We start from the raw sequence: 16,878 nt of genomic DNA on the forward strand, positions 1-16,878 counted from the left end.
TCCGCCTTTCCTCCTCCCACCCGGGAAACCGGAAGCCGCCTCCGTCTCCGTCGCTCCTAGAGGCTAGCGGATCGCGGGTGGACTTTGGCTCGGCGCCGCGGTGCTCAGCGGGACGCCGGCGGAGGGCGACCTCGGGGCTGAGGGGTGGCGCTCGCCGTCAGAAGCTAAGATGGCGGCGGTGGCCAGAGTGTCCTTGAGGCGCCGGTTCCCGGCCACAGCCCTCGGCGGAGCCTGCCTGCAGGTGAGCTCCGGGGTCGCGGGGAGAGGGCGGGCGCGAAGGGCACGGAGGCGGCCTGCGGGCGAGGGGGCCGCGGAGGCGGATGAGGGAGCACGGGGCTCGGCCTCAGGGAGCCGGCGGGACCGCTCCTGCACCTTGTCGCAGCCCGTGAGGCGTCGCGGGCGAAGACGAAGTTTAGGAAAATAAGGAAAACAGAAAAATTCAGAGAGAGAGACTTGAATTGCCCAAGGTCCGTGGCAAGTGAGGGGCTGGTGGGAGCAGACCTCGATTCCAAACGTTTGGTCTCCAAGCCCTTTTTCTGTCACCGAACTGTCGCGTCTGCGGGCGTGTGAGGCGGGGTCGGAAGCAGACGCGAGGGCACGTCTTCAGGATGCGAGGTTCAGGGCTCGGGAACGAGGGACTGGACCGGGGTCGGTCGGGAAAGGGCAAGTGACTCCTCGGGGACCGAGCAGGGCAAGGGAGAAACAAGAGGGAAGGCCAGCCCCGTGAAGGATCCGAACCCCTTGCTGCTGGGGCCTGCGGGAAAGAGTCGGGTCCTTCCAGCAGCGTCATCCTCTCAGTGTCCCCGTCTGTAAAGGGCGTGTGACACTACCAGCCTCACGAGGTTTGGGCATGGGTCTCACACAGGCACAGAGCTTGGCACTGCTCTCACGTATTTTGTTCAGTGTGCAGCCATAGGTTGCATCCTTCTTTCTGGTCTGCATTCTAAATGGGGGTATTTAGAAGGGGAGGGGGGACTGCCATTGCATGCATAAGGGACTAAGAGTTTGCTAGTCCTTTTCAAGTCTGCTCCCTCCTCTGGGCTCCTCAACCACCTCAGCAAGGTGGGCGAGCAGGAATTCTCACCCCCCTTAGAGTGATGTGAAAACGGAGGGCTTCACAGAGAAAATTTTTTTTACTTGCTCGAAATATCATGGCCCAGAACTGTGGTAGAGCCCAGATCTAAACCCAGTTGTTGTTGTTTTTTAACGTAATATGTGAGAAACTCCTAGCACAAATCTGGGCACGTGGTAGGTGTAGGGAAAGTATTAGTTCCTCTGCCTTTCTTGCACTTTAATGAGAAGAGCTCTCATTTTTAAGTACCTGCTCTGGCCGCATAATACAGTGTATATGGCCTTGTCTTCATAATGCCGGCTCTTTTCAATAAGCTGTATGTGAACTTGGATGAGTTCATTTTATAGTCTTTCCAACAAGGGGAAATAGGGGAAGAGGACTGCCTACCAGAGCCTCAAGCTGGTGTCTTCAGAGCATTAAAGTGATTATAGGTAATGACCTTGTTTACCAGTTCCTTTTATGGTTGTTGTGCAAGCAGTTAAGTTGTGAGAGCCCCACCAATGAGAGTGAGTTCTAAAGCTCAGGTCCCTCTTCCAAGAACGAATTGTAGAGAAGGCTAGTTTCACAGGTCAGTGTTGTAATTCCGGGTGAGGCCATTGTAGGGCCTCCTGAGGGCAGAAAAATAGAAGAGTCCCTACCCCCACCCCCATGTAGGAATGTGCATTCATATCCACAAAAGCCACTGCAAAAGAATTCAGTAATGAGCTTGGTGTGTTACCTGTGGGTAGTATTCAGGTTCCTAGGACTCCAGGACATAATAGGATTTCTCATCTGAATTCCTTTTATGAATTAGTCTTCACCACTGAACCCCACAGTTCTCCCAGTTGTCCCTCTCCTCCTTGCACCTACCTCAGCACAATGACCACCCACTCTGGAAACAGTTTGGCAGTTTCTTAAAAAACTAAACATGCAACTACCATATAGCCCTACAATTACATTCCTGGGCATTTGTTCCAGAGAAATAGAGACTTATGTTCACACAGAAACCTATTCAAAAGTGTTCATTACAGCTTTATTCATGACAGACAAAAACTAGAGACAGTCAAGATGTCCTTCAGTGGATGGGTGACTAAACAAACTGTGGTTCGTCATACTGTGGAACACTACTCAGTAATAAAATGAAACAACTATTGAGGCACACAACAGATTGGCTGAATTTCCAGAGGATTAAGCTGAATGAAAAACTAATCCCAAAAAGTTGCATACTAGATGATTGCTAGGGTTCAAGAGTAAGGGTAGGAGGCATGAGGGGCGTGGGTGTAGCTGTAAAAGCAACACTAGGGATCTTTGTGGTGATGGAAATGTTCTGTGTCTTGACTGTATCAGTGTCAATATTCTGGTTGTGATATTGTACTATAGCTTTGTACAATGTTACCATCGGGGGAAACTGAGTAAAGGGTATGTGGGATCTCAGCATTATTTCTTATAAATTCATGTGATTCTACAATTATTTCAAAATGAAAATTTTACTTTCATTAAAGCAACAGACTGGATATACCCAACAACGTGAATGAACCTCAGAAGCATTATGTTAAGTGAAAGAAGCTAGACGCAGATGTACTCTCTGATCACATTTATATGAAAATTTTGTATAAATCTATAGCGATAAAAAGCAGATGACTTGCAAGGGGAAAGGAAAGGCACTGATTGTAAAGGAACCTAGAGGACTTTCTGGGTGGAAATGTTCTGTCACAACTGTGGTAGTAGTTATTCCACTTTACCAAAACTCATCAAATTAGTCATGTGCTCACATAACATTTCAGTCAGTGACAGAGAGCATATATGACAGTGGTCCCATGAGATTATAATGGAGCTGAATTTCTTGTAAGAAATGAAGGATGTGTGGTTCATGGAGGATTTTTTTCTCTGACAGGAGTAGTATGTTTGGGGCTTGGCAAAAATTCCCTCCCACTCACAGCACCACAATCCTGAGTGCACAGATTACTCCCCAGTCCATCAGCCACTGACCTGTTTCAGCACAGAGGAGCAGCACCCCCCCTCCCCCCCCCAGCGCTACATAGTCAGAGGGCTCTACAGCCTCCCAGGCCTGGCTGATGGGCTTCAGAGAACACTGCTGTAAATTCTTGATTGAGGACCTAAGGTCCTGTACAAGGAGACAGGTCCCCAGGAGCTACCCTAACAAGTATTCAGTGCCACTGCCACTTTAGTAAAAGTTTTCTGTGGTCATGTGGTACCAGCGTGTCCCTGGACTTTGGAAACATTGTCAGGTTGTAATGGTGTAAAGCATAGATAAGTTTTATTTCTTCTATCAGCCCAATACCAGAGAGAGCCTTTTATGCCAGATAGGGCCAATGGAACTAGAAACAAATTTCCCAAGTCAAAATAGTGAGCCCCCAGTTCTACACTCTCCATGTTAAACACCCTCTTTTTTTCTGAACATACCTTAATCTGACCACGGCTCCCACAGGCAATAGCCAAACCCTCAGCCATGGCAGTCCCTATGTTCCTTATCCTTCTGTCTTGATTTCTCATTCCTGCTGATCCTCAGGCCACCTTTCACTCCCTCCCGACAGTCACTGTTACGGTGATCTATGTCTCACCCAGCCAGTTTCTCCTCAATATTTCCAGTCAGTCCAGCCCACATCCCTGTTCATGGAGCAGCGTTGACAGCTCTGTGTTCTATCTCTGACCCTGTCAAAAGGAAGCTGGGAGAAGGCTTGTGGGACAGTGTTTTTAAAGTCTATAGTAGTGTTCTAGGCCTTCAAACTCACTCACTTCCCAGGGCAACTTCCAGTCCTGTAGGCTCCATTCATAGTCAGTGCCCTATACAGGTATACCATTTTTTATCTTTTATACCATTTTTTACTGTACCTTTTCCTGTTTAGAGATGTTTAGGTACACAAATACCATTGTTATATTGCCTGCAGTATTCAGCACAGTAACATGCTGTACAGGTCTGTAGCCTAGGAGCAATAAGCTGTAACATACACCCCAGGTGTGTAGTGGACTGTACCATTTAGGTTTGCATAAGTGCCTCTGATGTTCACACAAAGATGCATTTTTGCCTAACAATGCATTTCTCAGAATGTACTCCATCATAAAGTGGCGCAGGACTGTATGTAATGAATTATGCTTCATTAAATCTCACCAAAACAAAAAGGGGGCGCTAAGCAAGCAAAAGGCTGCTGGAGCTAGCTTCAGGAATCTTTTCTTTTCACTTCCTCTTAAATACCACAAGGTGGCACTAGCCAAATGCTCCTGTCAGGCTACAAAATGGAGTCCCTCATGGAAATGTTCATTTGTAAAAACGACTTTCCTTTTATTAATGATCTTAGCCAGCTTGGTAATAAGGTAAAATAGAGGTTTCATCTTCACTTTCATTTCCTTCATTCATTTTCTTTCATACTGAGAGCTGATGTTTATATTTTCAGCTTCACTTAAAAAAAGTGGGGCACTTTTCACCAGCAAGTAACAAACACATTACTTTCTTGTAATTACTCAGTTAACATTCAGAGTTTTTACTTTTCTTAACAGTTTATAAGAGAATTAGCCTGGAATATAGTCTGAATTTTTCTATATAAAAATTGAGGGTTCGACTTATAATTGCTATTTGGACTGATAGGATCCCCCTCCTCCATCACCATAGGAGAAGCTTAGAGGACTTGATGTGGTCTCTGCCTAAATGGAAAAGTGCCACAAGAACTATGGGATGGGGGCGGCTTAGCAGTTGACTTAGGGGTGTTCTTGTTTTATTTTTAATGGCTTGATATAGGTTGCACTATTCAGCCTTTTAAGGTCCATTTAAAATAAACCACATTTTTACATTAGTATAACGGTCAATTTTTGCTCTTCAATTTTTCCTAACCATGGATTGAGCTGCTATATGGAAAGGCCTGGACCACGCACGCTGGGAGATATAAAACATAACCTGTCCCATGCTGTGACAGTTCATTTTATGTGTCAACTTGACTGAGCCAATGATGTGTACATATATATATATATATATACACACACATATACATATACATGTGTGCATATATATAGTTATAAAAAATAGGGGTGCCCAGTTAGTTGGTCGAAATTATTCTGGGTGTTCCTGTGAGAGTGTTTCTAGATGAGTTTAACATTTACATCGAAAAACAGTAATTCAGATTGCCTGCCCTAATGTGGGTGACCCTTATCCAATCACTTGAAGGGCTAACTAGAACAAATTCCCTCTTATTTCTTCAAATAAGAGGGAATTCCTCCTGTCTGACTGCTGTCAAACTGTGACATCGGGGTTTTTCCTGTTTTTGGACTCAAACTGAAACTTCAACTCTTCTTGGGCCTTAAGCCTGCTGGCCTTTGGACTAGAACTGTATCATCCACTCTCCTGGTTCACAGGCCTGTAGGCTTGGACTGGATTTACATCATTGGCTCTCCTAGGTCTCCAACTTGCCAACTAAAGATCTTAGGACTTGTTGCCTCCATAATTATGTGAACCAATTCCTTGTTATAAACCTATTTTTTATATCTGTATGTGTGCATCCATGTATATGTATATGTGTGTGTGTATATATATGTACACACCATTGGTTCTGTTTCTCTGGAGAACACTAATACACATGCCCTTGAGGAGTTTAGGACATAAAGAGAAGACAGCACCAGAAGAGACGGAAATACAGTGTTTGGGAACATGGGTTCTGGAGTCAAACAGACCTGGATTTCAGTTCTGGCTCTACTCCTCAGCTCTGTAATCTTGGGCCCATAACTTGATCTCTGAGCCTTGTTTTTCTCATCTTTAAAATGCAGATTCAGTGGAACACTTCATATAAAACATTTAATACAGTACCTGGCAATAATAAATAGTGGTTTTAAAAATGAGTATGAATTGGCATGTCTGGCATATGAGATAGATGCTTAGTATTCGTTGAATATTGAATGGCTGCCTTTCCCAAGAAGACTGTGTCAACAATGCATGGGTTTGTATCCAGTATTGCAGTTTATAGTGCAGCTAAGTAGAAGGATTTATCTTGCATTTTAAATAATTTTTTTTCCTTCTTGTGAACTTTTTAAACTTTAGGTCTGCCGAGGGGCCCAAACAGCTGCAGCTACAGCTCCCCGAATCAAGAAATTTGCAATCTACCGATGGGATCCAGACAAAACTGGAGATAAACCTCATATGCAGACTTATGAAGTTGATTTGAATAAGTGAGTATCTCTGTGAAAGCTGGGTATTTGATAAATGCAGGTGAGCCCGTCATCTGATTCAGGGACATGCTTTTCACACTAAGGTTTAAACTAAGATCATCCAGTGGCTTTGGAATTTATCATCTCTTTTTAAAACAAGAATGGGAAGGGAAAAAAAGAATCAAAAAGACAAAACATAGAAAAACAAAAACAAAAAAAAGAACTAAATAAATAAATAAAACAAAAATGAGGTAGGCGCCTAATTCAAAAAGACAATACCAAGAAGAAAACCTTTTGTAAAATTCTTTTTCTTCCCCCAAATCAAAGTATGACTAGTTTCTAGGGATCATGGTAGAGTTGGCTTTATGCATAGTATTTGAAGCCATTTAACACATTATCAATTTTAGGATACTGAATATTCTCATGTTAATTTTATGTACCTGGACCTATATATTATATAATAATGATAAACACCATAAACCTGGCTGGAATGGTGATATTGAGTGACATGGTGGGACACCCAGCTGGTATTGCAGAATTGCTTAATATGGGAAAAACACCCATTTGTTTGGTGACCAGAAGTGAAGAGTGAGTAATAATAGAGAGAAGTGGAAGAGTTTTTCCTTTATAAGATGATAAGCTCAGATCTTTAAAAAAAAAAATTTCCAGAACCTCAGTAGACAGAGTCAAAGAACATGCACAGTCTGAGTCCACTAGAGTTAGTCCACTAGAATGAACCCTCCATGGGGCAGGAATTTTCATCTGTTTTGTTCTCTGGTGTATCTCTAGCACCTAGAACGGAACCTGGCACAGAGAAGACTTGCAATGAATAATTGGTGAGTGAAGAAAAATTAATGTATTTATGACAAATACTCCAACCATTGTAGTTAGTATTCAGAGCTCTCCAAACACCGATCATAATAATACCTTCATGCAGAGAATAGCAGAGGTTTTTAAAGGTTCCATTTCCAAGTGTTGGCAAAGGTACAGTGGAAAGAGTGTGTGCATGTTGCTGATGAAAATGTGTTAACTAACCTTATTGCACTGATCATTTCACAGTACATGCATATATCAAACTATCACGGTGGACACCTTAAATTGACATAGCATTATTTGTCAATTTTATCTCTATAAAACTGTGGAAAAAGAAATACAGACAATGCTAAAGGATATTTAGGGAGGGGGCATATTTTTTAAATCCCATGCATAGAAAAATACTGAGAGGAATTGGGTGGCAACCAGGAAATAAGATTTGTTGAGCACTTCTGTGTACTCAACACAAAAATTACATGTTTTTATTTCATCTTCATTATAATCTTGTGATACAGTATTAACTCCGTTTTACAGATTTAAAAAACTGAGGCTCAGAGATAGGAAGCCATTTTCATAGAATCGCAGTCTCTACATGAGGATTCATTGTTAAACTAAATGCATGTGGCAGTCAATGCTCTCATTGTTTCGTTTCCTCGTGTGTTCATTCACCGGCAACAGTCCTGTGAGATATAGGTGTTGCTCGCTGTGCTTTATAGTTGGGAAGCTGATTAAGTGATTTGCCGGTAACCTAGTAAGTGTCCAAGGCAGGATTCAGACCAGGCTGTCGGATGCCAGGCCTGCCCTCTGGGTTCCAAGGCCATGGCTGCTGCCCTCACACCTTATCACTTCCCCCTATGCAGGCAGCACTCGCGGCTTTGGATTAGGGGACTGTGGGTGATTTCTCTTCTTTTATTCTCTGTACCATGTTTCTGTTATGGTTGTGCATTATTATTAACAAACCACTTAAAGCTACTTATTGTTTGGATTCTAAAGTTTTAATGTGAAGTAAACTGGGGAAGCTTTGCAGGGAGCTTTAGAAGAAAAAACAAAAACTGCCAGTATGTGGAAGTTGTTTTCTAATCTAAATACTTTTCTACTTCTTTAGCTTTCCATTTCCTAGAAATGTATATTCAGTGTGATCACCAAAATAGAACTCTGCAGTACTCAAAATGTGTAAGAATGCACAAAAATAAACCTCGGGGGTGGGGGAGATTCAGAATGTGCCCTGAGAGGGCCAAATGGATAATAAAAGCAGCTAATATAGGCAGATGTCTCGTCATATTATGATAAAAGTGTAGAGACTCAACTTCACATAAATACAACTGGGTTCTTTTGTTCTTGTTTTGATTTTGGTCAGATGTGGCCCTATGGTGCTGGATGCTTTAATCAAGATTAAGAATGAAATGGATTCTACCTTGACCTTCCGAAGATCTTGCAGAGAAGGTAAGCACTTTCTTCCCTGTGAGGTTCCAGACACTTATGTTGGTTCCCAAAAGAGGCCTGGGCTCGCCAGAACTGACAGAAATACCTAGAGAACAGCTGCAGGGCTCTGCCAGCTGACCTTGCTGTATATTGCACTTCCTTTTCTTGGGTAAATGTGTCAAAAATTTTAACTGTGGTACAAGTTCTGGTTTCTGAGTTTGCTTCCCTTCAGGAGCTTTCTGTCATGTGTAGCTGCATCTGGTGGTCCTGAGAGCTGCTGGCCGCCTCTGCTCTGCTGAGCTCACGTATTAGTGGGATAGTGGAGAGTGTGTAGCTGGTGCTTATGCACACTTAACATTTGTCCAACAGGGAGGCATGAGTGCCCCTCCAGCTCCCAGCATTACATGTGCAGAATAGGTGCTTGGTAGAAATGTTCTGGGTGGGAACAGCCTGTCCCACCTCATGCAGGCTAATAGCTTTGTATTTATTTACATATTAGAAAAATGTAATTACTGTTGACGGTATAGCAGTGATATAAGTGGTTGCTTAATATGAATTTAAGTAAAAATTATTTGATTTAAAGGAAACACCTAAGTAATCATTCAAGTGGTACTCAGATGTGGCAAAAATCACACGGACGTGCTGTGAAGGCTGGCTGGTCCTGATGGCCTTGGAGCACAGTGTGTGCCAGGCTCCATTCTATGCATTTCACGTGAGATAGACAGGTGCTGTTATTATTTACACTCAGTGTACATATGAAGAAGCTGAGGCCCAGGGAGGTTAGGGACTCCCAAAAAGACTCATAGCTAGTGAGTTGGGAAGCCAGGAGTCTGCCAGAGTTGTCAGATTCCAGAACTGCAGTTTCAGGCAGTACAGAAGTCTGGGCTTGGAGAACCCAGGATAGAACCAAAACAGTGTAGCCTGGGCCAAGACCAAGGGCTGGGATTGAACTTTCTTCCTAAAATAACCTTCCAAAAAGGAAAAGTCACTATAAATATTGGCCCATCACTTTTTGTTTGTTCGGTTGTGCATTTCAAGCATTTAAAGTCCTATTTCTAAGACATCTGTTTTGATTCAGCTAATCTTGCAGGATTGGATTTAATGTAGCAAATGCTGACAGATATTATGATAGTTTGGCTGAGTCCTGCTGTTCAGGGAACATTCTGCTGTAATTAAACACCAACCTTCCCCATAAATCCTTAAAACACAGGAAATAGAGATGCTTTTCAGTAACCTTTCCCCGTAAGACTTTCAGAGCCAAGAATATAAGGTGTAGCCCATTTGGACTAAAATATATGGGGCAGAATAATATCAATTGCCACTTCTTTTTACTCCCTTATTGTTTGTTAAGAGAATTTCCAGGATAGCCTTTTTGAGAGAAGATTCATTGGATTTATTTTTTAAATTATATACCATTTTTATAAAAACATACTGCTCCAGTTGAATGGCAGGCATACAAAAATATATTGATAATATTCAATCTCTTGAGGAGTATTTGCTTAAGATTTTAGGAGTCAAAAAGATCTGTGTGTTCTCTTATGCTCTTACTAAGGTTTACAGAGAGGGAGAGTAGTCATATGAAAGTGATAACCCAGTGCAAGTTTCATGAGTAATCCCGTTTCTCTGGCCTGATGATCAAAATACAGCTCCAGAGAAGTGGTGCCAGGGGTTTAAATTTCATGGTCTTTTTAAAACTCTGAAATACCTAGTAAATTTCCATATATGGGAAGTGAGTCTAGACTGAGAAAATTCTCATTTCAGGGCCCCTTGGTTAGCACTTTATTTTTGCTTGGTTTGCTTTGCTTTGGTTTCACATTAGTTCTTCTTGGAAAGTCAGTGCTCAGGCAGCTTTTGTGAGTTTCATATCCCCGGGGCAACCACTGATGCTTGTCTTGTGGAGACAATTGAATTAGAGCTTCCTCTGGAAAATCTGTATCCAGGCCTCAGCCTTAAGATGACCAAGACAACATTGATTTGTTTTGGGGTACTGCATCTGTTAGAGTTTGAGTTCAACTAACAGTGGCTTTGGAGATCAGAGGAGATCAGGCATATGGCCAGAGATGGTGCCTTCAAAAAAACACAATGCTTTTTCTTTCAAAATACGTGAAGCTTGGAGCTAGGACTGCTGTCGGGAACTTGTGGTGCCAGCTGGATCCCAGACTCGTTCTCTCCTTCTCCAGTGCCAACCAACCTCAAGGTTGCCTCATGGTCACAAAATGTTTTTGGAAACACAGCCATTAGATCTACATACTAGATAAGGGGAGGAAAAGGGGAAAAGGCAACAGGCACCTCTGCCGGAGGTCTGTTGCCTGTCAGTACTGCTCCCAGTGGTGGAATAACTGGTGACAGTGCAGAGGAGAGAATTGGAAGCTGAATCTGGGTAAGGAAGCATTAAACGTATTTTGTCTCACAGGTATCTGTGGCTCTTGTGCAATGAACATCAATGGAGGCAACACTCTAGCTTGCACCCGAAGGATTGACACCAACCTCAACAAAGTCTCAAAAATCTACCCTCTTCCACATATGTATGTGATAAAGGATCTTGTTCCTGTGAGTTTCTGCATTCCCCCCTTTTTTTTGCAGGGAGAGGGGGAGAGGTGTGTTTGGGTTATGCTGTTAGTTCCTTCGGGCAGCTTTTTTCCTGTCTGAGTTTAATTAAGCAGTTCGAATGCTGGAAGATAAACCTGCTTGGAAGATCTTCCAGCAGCTCATTTGGTGAAGATTTTTTGGGAATAAAGGCCATAAAATTGGAACAGTCCCAGAAATGAAGAATTTGGCCATAACTACAAAGAATTCATGTAGAAAATACCAACTGAGAAGCAACAGCTGATACACATTTTACTTTCATTCCTACCTCCCTGTACTTGACCACCTTCACTGATGGTGTTTTCAAGGGCACGTGGGATTAGAAGGTTTCCCAGGGCATGAAGCAGAGATTTGCTAACCACACTTAACACTGTGACCACTTCTCCCTTCTGAATCTTTGCCCATGGCCCTGCGAGAGGAAGAGAGTCTGACTTACAAGTAGGCGGGGAAATGGGGTCAAGAGAAAGCTAAGCGGTGATGGCGGAGCCTTACCTTTTTCTTCCCCTTCGCCTCAGGACCTAAGCAACTTCTATGCTCAGTACAAGTCCATTGAGCCTTATCTGAAGAAGAAGGATGAGTCCCAGGAAGGCAAACAGCAGTATCTGCAGTCCATAGAAGATCGAGAGAAACTGGTATTGTCTTGATTTGAGGAATTTCGTTGCAAAGATGTTTTCCGGGAAGTGTATCTTGAAGGAGTGGGGGTGGGGCAGCAGCATGAGGTGATGCAGAGCATTTACTGTATTCTGGAAGGAACTTCAAAGCACCTGTCCAAGGGTTGGATACCTATCCTCTCAGGGTCAGGTGGGTAATGTGAACCTACAAAGGGCCAAGAGCAGGCCAAGGAGCTGGAGTGCCTGTGCCCTGCCCAACCCACGAGGAGCAGATTGTTACCATGTGGCAGATGTTTGTATTTTTCTAAAGAAACTAGTAAAAGTTGACAGCTAAGTCAGAGTAGCACTTTAACTTGTGGGCAAACAAAACACATGACGCTGTTTGCAATCTGCCACCACCCTGTATAGGTGGGAATGGAATAGTTAATGAGTAAGCTGGAACTAGAACCTCGGTGTTCTTTCCTAACACCACAGGTCTGGTGAATATCTTCTCCCTCTCTTGGAGTTGCTGTTCTTGTGTACAGGCTAGGAAGTCTTTAAAAGTGAAGGAGTTATTATCAAGTTTTTAGTCTCCTTTTCTTGTACTACTTTTACCTTCTCTAAGAAGCGTCTGATTTGCACACTCACCCCTTGCCCACTTGGTGTCCTTGTGGAGAGGAAGAGGTGGGAAGGGGACCGAATGAAGATGGTTCCCAACAGTGTGCCTGCATGGGGCCAAGGACCTGTGCTGTCTGACGGTCACTACTTTGTATGCCCCTCCCATGCAGCACTTAGCCTAAGGAAGTTATTCCTAAGGAAGTTATTTACATTTCGGTCTGTTAGGAGACTGAGCACATCGTAGGGACTGTCCTACTTCTGGACCCCAAGGCCTTGGCACATGTTATTTTATCAATAAATATTGCTTGTGTGAATGAATAAGTGAATTCTACCTTTTAGGTCTAGGGGACTATTTAGCCCTTCTCTTCCCCATAAAAATATTTAAAAAGGAGAGTCCTACTAAGACTGCCCAGCTCTGACATGAAGACGATGAGGGTCAGCACGGTGATGTTAGTCAAAGCAGTCCCCCATTTTTAACTCCCGAGGAGTCTGACACATCCCAGGGCCCAGGTTGGAACTGGCCACTGTGGCTCAACTAGTCATCTCTCATACTCGGGTGGCGTGTAGCTGGTAAACATCTCCTTGATGTGGTGTTACTAGGGAATGAAGGGTTCCCCTGAGCGCCTTTTCTGGATAATCAAAATTTACTCATTTAAATGCCAAACATTTGTTTACTTAGCATTTTTCGCTCCCTTAAATTAATACGCTGAACATAACTTTTTTCGTGATTTTTAAAAGCCATCATGCTCATTGTAGATAATGAAAGTGGAGACATACAGAGAAATAATTTTTAAATAGTCTATGACTCCACCACCCAAAAATAACTTCTGCTGACAGCTACCTTTGTTCTTTTTATATTATGTTTCATTTCGCTGTAGCTGGGGTCAAAACATAAATATTCTTCTGTGTCTGCTTTATGTTATTTCTCCTTTATGTTATTGTGAGCATCTTCCCGTGTTCTTAAAAGATTTCATAAGCATCGGTTTACACTTGACTTTCTATTACTTCAGGTGTGCGCATCATGTGTTCTTTAGCTGTTCCTACTGCTGTTGAACAATGAGAGTATTTCTAATTTTTTTATTACAAATAAGGCTAGATAAACATCTTTATCCTTCAAGTTCTAAGAAATTCTAATTTCTTGTTAGATTTTTCTACAAGTAGATTAAAGAATATGACTATAATTAAGGCTCTTAATCCTGTTAACTTATGCTCTCTAGACCAGTGGGGCCAGTTTACACTCTTACCAGCTGCCTGAACAGAAAGTAGATTTTGTTGAAGACTCATAAGTTTACAGTTAGGACCTACGACTCTGTGTCATCAGTCATCTGCTGTCACTTCACATGGCAGCGTGTCCTTCTGTTTTGCTGCTTTTAATCAGTTTCTGTTCCCCAAATCTGCAAGTCGAATGTGGTGGAACTGGTTGAGCAGATGGAGTCAGTGTGGCAGGTGTTAAGGAGCAGGGCTTCCAGAGTCAGGCCTGAGGTCCTGTCCCAGCTCTGCTGCTTACAGCTGTGTGAGCCTGGGCAAACGACCTAACCTCTCTGAGCCTCAGTTCCTTACCTATAAAATGGGACTGTAATAGGATTATTGTGATCATCAAAGGAGGTAAAATCAATCAAGCACAGGATGTGCGGTGCAGGTTGGCTATTATTTAGAATGATGTTGGTTCCCATTGAAACTTGACACCTCCTGTGCTGAGCCTGGCAGAGGCTGGTGTAGACCACCAGAGGCCTCCACACCCAGGGCCTCTTAGTTTCTCCTAGACTGCATTCTAGGTGATACGTTTTGGTTTTAGGTTTTTTGTTTTGTTTTGTTTTTCATGGGTTTGGTTTTTTGCATGTTTTTTCTTTAGATAAGAGAAGGGTTATTAGTGTACTTGAACTTAACTCTGGGCTGAAATCCAGCAAATGTTTACATTTCAGTTACAAGCTCTTTTTTATGACTCTGGTAAATCTCTGCAAACCACTCCTAGGGTTTTTCCAAGAAAACTCACATGCAAGTGGGTGCTTTGTTCATGCTCTGACCCCAGACGCCACATTTAGTCAACTAAGGACGTGACAGGCTCTTCAGTCACTGCTCCTGACTGTGCTGCCTTCCCTCCCTGCACAGGACGGGCTGTACGAGTGCATCCTCTGTGCCTGCTGCAGCACCAGCTGCCCCAGCTACTGGTGGAATGGAGACAAATATTTGGGGCCTGCAGTTCTTATGCAGGTAAGGTTCTCCAATATTGCTTTAAGAAAAACTGAAACTCAAGCATTCAGAAATCCAAGCCCATAATATGTTGTTGGAAACCAGACATTCTGAGGAGCGAGGGCTTCCTTCATTTGCATCCATTCCAAATAGGTCATAGATTGCATTGTCTTCACTTGGCTTTCAGTAAATACAGGGCTTTGACTGCAAAATGCCTTTGTTTCAGTGTGGCCAGGGTCTGACCCTGGGTGGTAGCATGCTGGTTGGCAAACCATGCCTTGCAGATATTTAAAATGTGCTTCCTGTGCCACTGGCTCTTACCTGCCCACTTGCTCGCTTTCCCCAGACCACATCTGTCATGGCTCCCTCTCACAGGGATTTTTCACATGCGAGCAGTGGAGAGCAAAGTGTTGTTGAGAAGCCACTGCCCAGCTCTTGGGTTGGAAATTGTTTCCATGCTAATGGAAGCCTGAGTACTGGGTTTAGGGGTTACTCAGAAGAGAAAGTAGTATTGCTTTTCATTGCCTTTCACTGTATGAATAGTTCACTGCAAAGAAAGTCAGTGTCTTTGTTTCTAGACAGTTTAGACTTTAGATTTGTGGTCAGTGCTTTCCACAGACTCTTAACTCACAAAAACTTCTCGTTTCTCATTTTCCCATAAAAAGAGAAGCTATGTGGTTGTGTGACCATGTGGCAGTATTGATTCTCAGCCATGGAAGAGATTGATAATGAGGTACATTCATAGTTGGCCCTTGAGCCAGTGACCCAAGTTGTCAGAAATGTAGAAGTCCTCCCAGTAACACTGCCAGAGCAGGCCCGGTGATGGGGAGGTTAGTCAGCTGGCTGGTCTCAGGCTTCCTGGATGGATACACTAATTAAAAGAAGCAAAAATTATCTCTAGACAGGGCAGTTACTCAAAGACAGTGAGTAGGTGCTGTGAAGACAGATGAAAAGTCATATGACACAGTCCCTGCCTTCACTGATTCATAATCTGGGTAGGAAGCTAATGAGCAACTTAATAATTAGAAGACGATGCCTGATTGCATATACTTAAGCACCAGGGTACCGGGTGCACTGTGGTTCAAAGGTTTGTGGGGGGTCATTATCAAGAGGAGTTCCAAAAGAGTTGGGAGCCTTGAAAGATGGCAAGAATCAAAGAATGTAGAGGTAGGGTGTCAAAGCTGAGAGAATTCCCTTTCTTTTGCGATCTTGAAACTTTGAGGTGAACCAGAGGGCTGCTAGGCCCGTTAAGTTGATGGCTCAGCTAATCAGTCCCTGGTTCCCAGGCCTATCGCTGGATGATCGACTCCAGAGATGATTTCACAGAGGAGCGCCTGGCCAAGCTGCAGGACCCCTTCTCTCTGTATCGCTGCCACACCATCATGAACTGCACAAGGACCTGTCCTAAGGTATGCAGGGCTGGTGACCCTGAGCTCTGCCTCAAAACTGTGATGACAGGAGTGGCGTCTGCTCATGAAGAGGCAGTTGGCAGAGGGCAAACTTGGTCATTCAAGCAGGAGAGGGACCAGGGCTGCTTCCACGCACCTTTGAGAGCTTGAATGTGCTGGTTTCTGATGATGAGTTAAAGATTGTGGTAATGTGTAAAACCTTTAGAGATGTCTGGCTAATTTTGACACCAGCTACAGTCATAGAAAAGACCTTCTTTCTTAGGTATCTTTGAGCATTCAGAGAAAATGGCTCTGCCCTGGGCTCGTTTGCCTTCTACAGTGAGCCACACCTGTCTTCCTACAGTGAGTGGGAATAAAATAAGACAGGGCCCTTGCCAGAGAGCAAGAACTGTCTGAAAGCAGAGCCCAAGAGAGCTCTTAGCCCAAGCCCCTGGGTTGTAAAAGGCCTGATTTGCGTTCACTTTGCTTGGACACTTACCAGCCAGGGGAGGAGTTCCTCTCAGGGTCATGGACTTCCGTTCCATTTCACTGTCATTTGGTATTGATTCTCTTCTCTTTTTTCAAGGGGCTGAATCCAGGGAAAGCTATTGCTGAAATCAAGAAACTGATGGCCACCTACAAAGAAAAGAAAGCATCAGCTTGACTGTTCTCAGCTGATCATAATTATATCTAATCGGAGTTCCTTCGAGGTCTTGATTTTCCATGAGCACAGCATGTATAATATAAAATGTTAAGAAAGAAATAAATGTTATTCTACTTTATTAACAAAAAAAGCAAGCCTGTTCCTTTTCCTCACTGCAGAGGAATGTGAAGGTACCAGGAGGAGGAGCCCTTGTCCTGGAAGAGGGGGCCATGGCTCCAGAATGGAGCCACTGGGGATGGGCTGTGGCGGGGTGCAGTGGCTCCAAGCATGAAGCTGATGTCATGCAGAACCTGGGGCTTGTTCCCAGCTTTGCCGTTCACCAGCTGGACAACCTAGGGCAAGTTCCTTCTTTTTGCTACTCCGTGTACCCATCTGTAAAATGGGAGTCATAACTGCCTACCTCAC

General features: G+C 43.6%; 1 protein-coding gene across 2 annotated transcripts; it reads left to right on the plus strand.

The window, feature by feature from the left end:
- Positions 1-16,588, plus strand: SDHB (succinate dehydrogenase complex iron sulfur subunit B). 2 transcript variants are annotated; one of them, XM_087820206.1, is made up of 9 exons: positions 1-241; positions 2,030-2,155; positions 6,096-6,223; positions 8,373-8,458; positions 10,851-10,987; positions 11,539-11,655; positions 14,341-14,442; positions 15,708-15,830; positions 16,396-16,588. In XM_087820206.1, exons 1-9 carry the CDS (start codon positions 170-172, stop codon positions 16,471-16,473), a joined length of 969 nt encoding a protein of 322 aa, XP_087676332.1. In that variant the 5' UTR covers positions 1-169; the 3' UTR covers positions 16,474-16,588. The 2 variants fall into 2 exon arrangements, with proteins under 2 accessions (XP_087676332.1, XP_016071594.2); XM_016216108.2 differs by lacking the exon at positions 2,030-2,155 and having other exon boundaries at positions 4-241.
- Positions 16,589-16,878: the final 290 nt, after the last annotated feature.

This window comes from Miniopterus natalensis, chromosome 9, assembly GCF_054644295.1.
Source record: "Miniopterus natalensis isolate mMinNat1 chromosome 9, mMinNat1.hap1, whole genome shotgun sequence".
Taxonomy (NCBI): Eukaryota; Metazoa; Chordata; class Mammalia; order Chiroptera; family Miniopteridae; genus Miniopterus; species Miniopterus natalensis.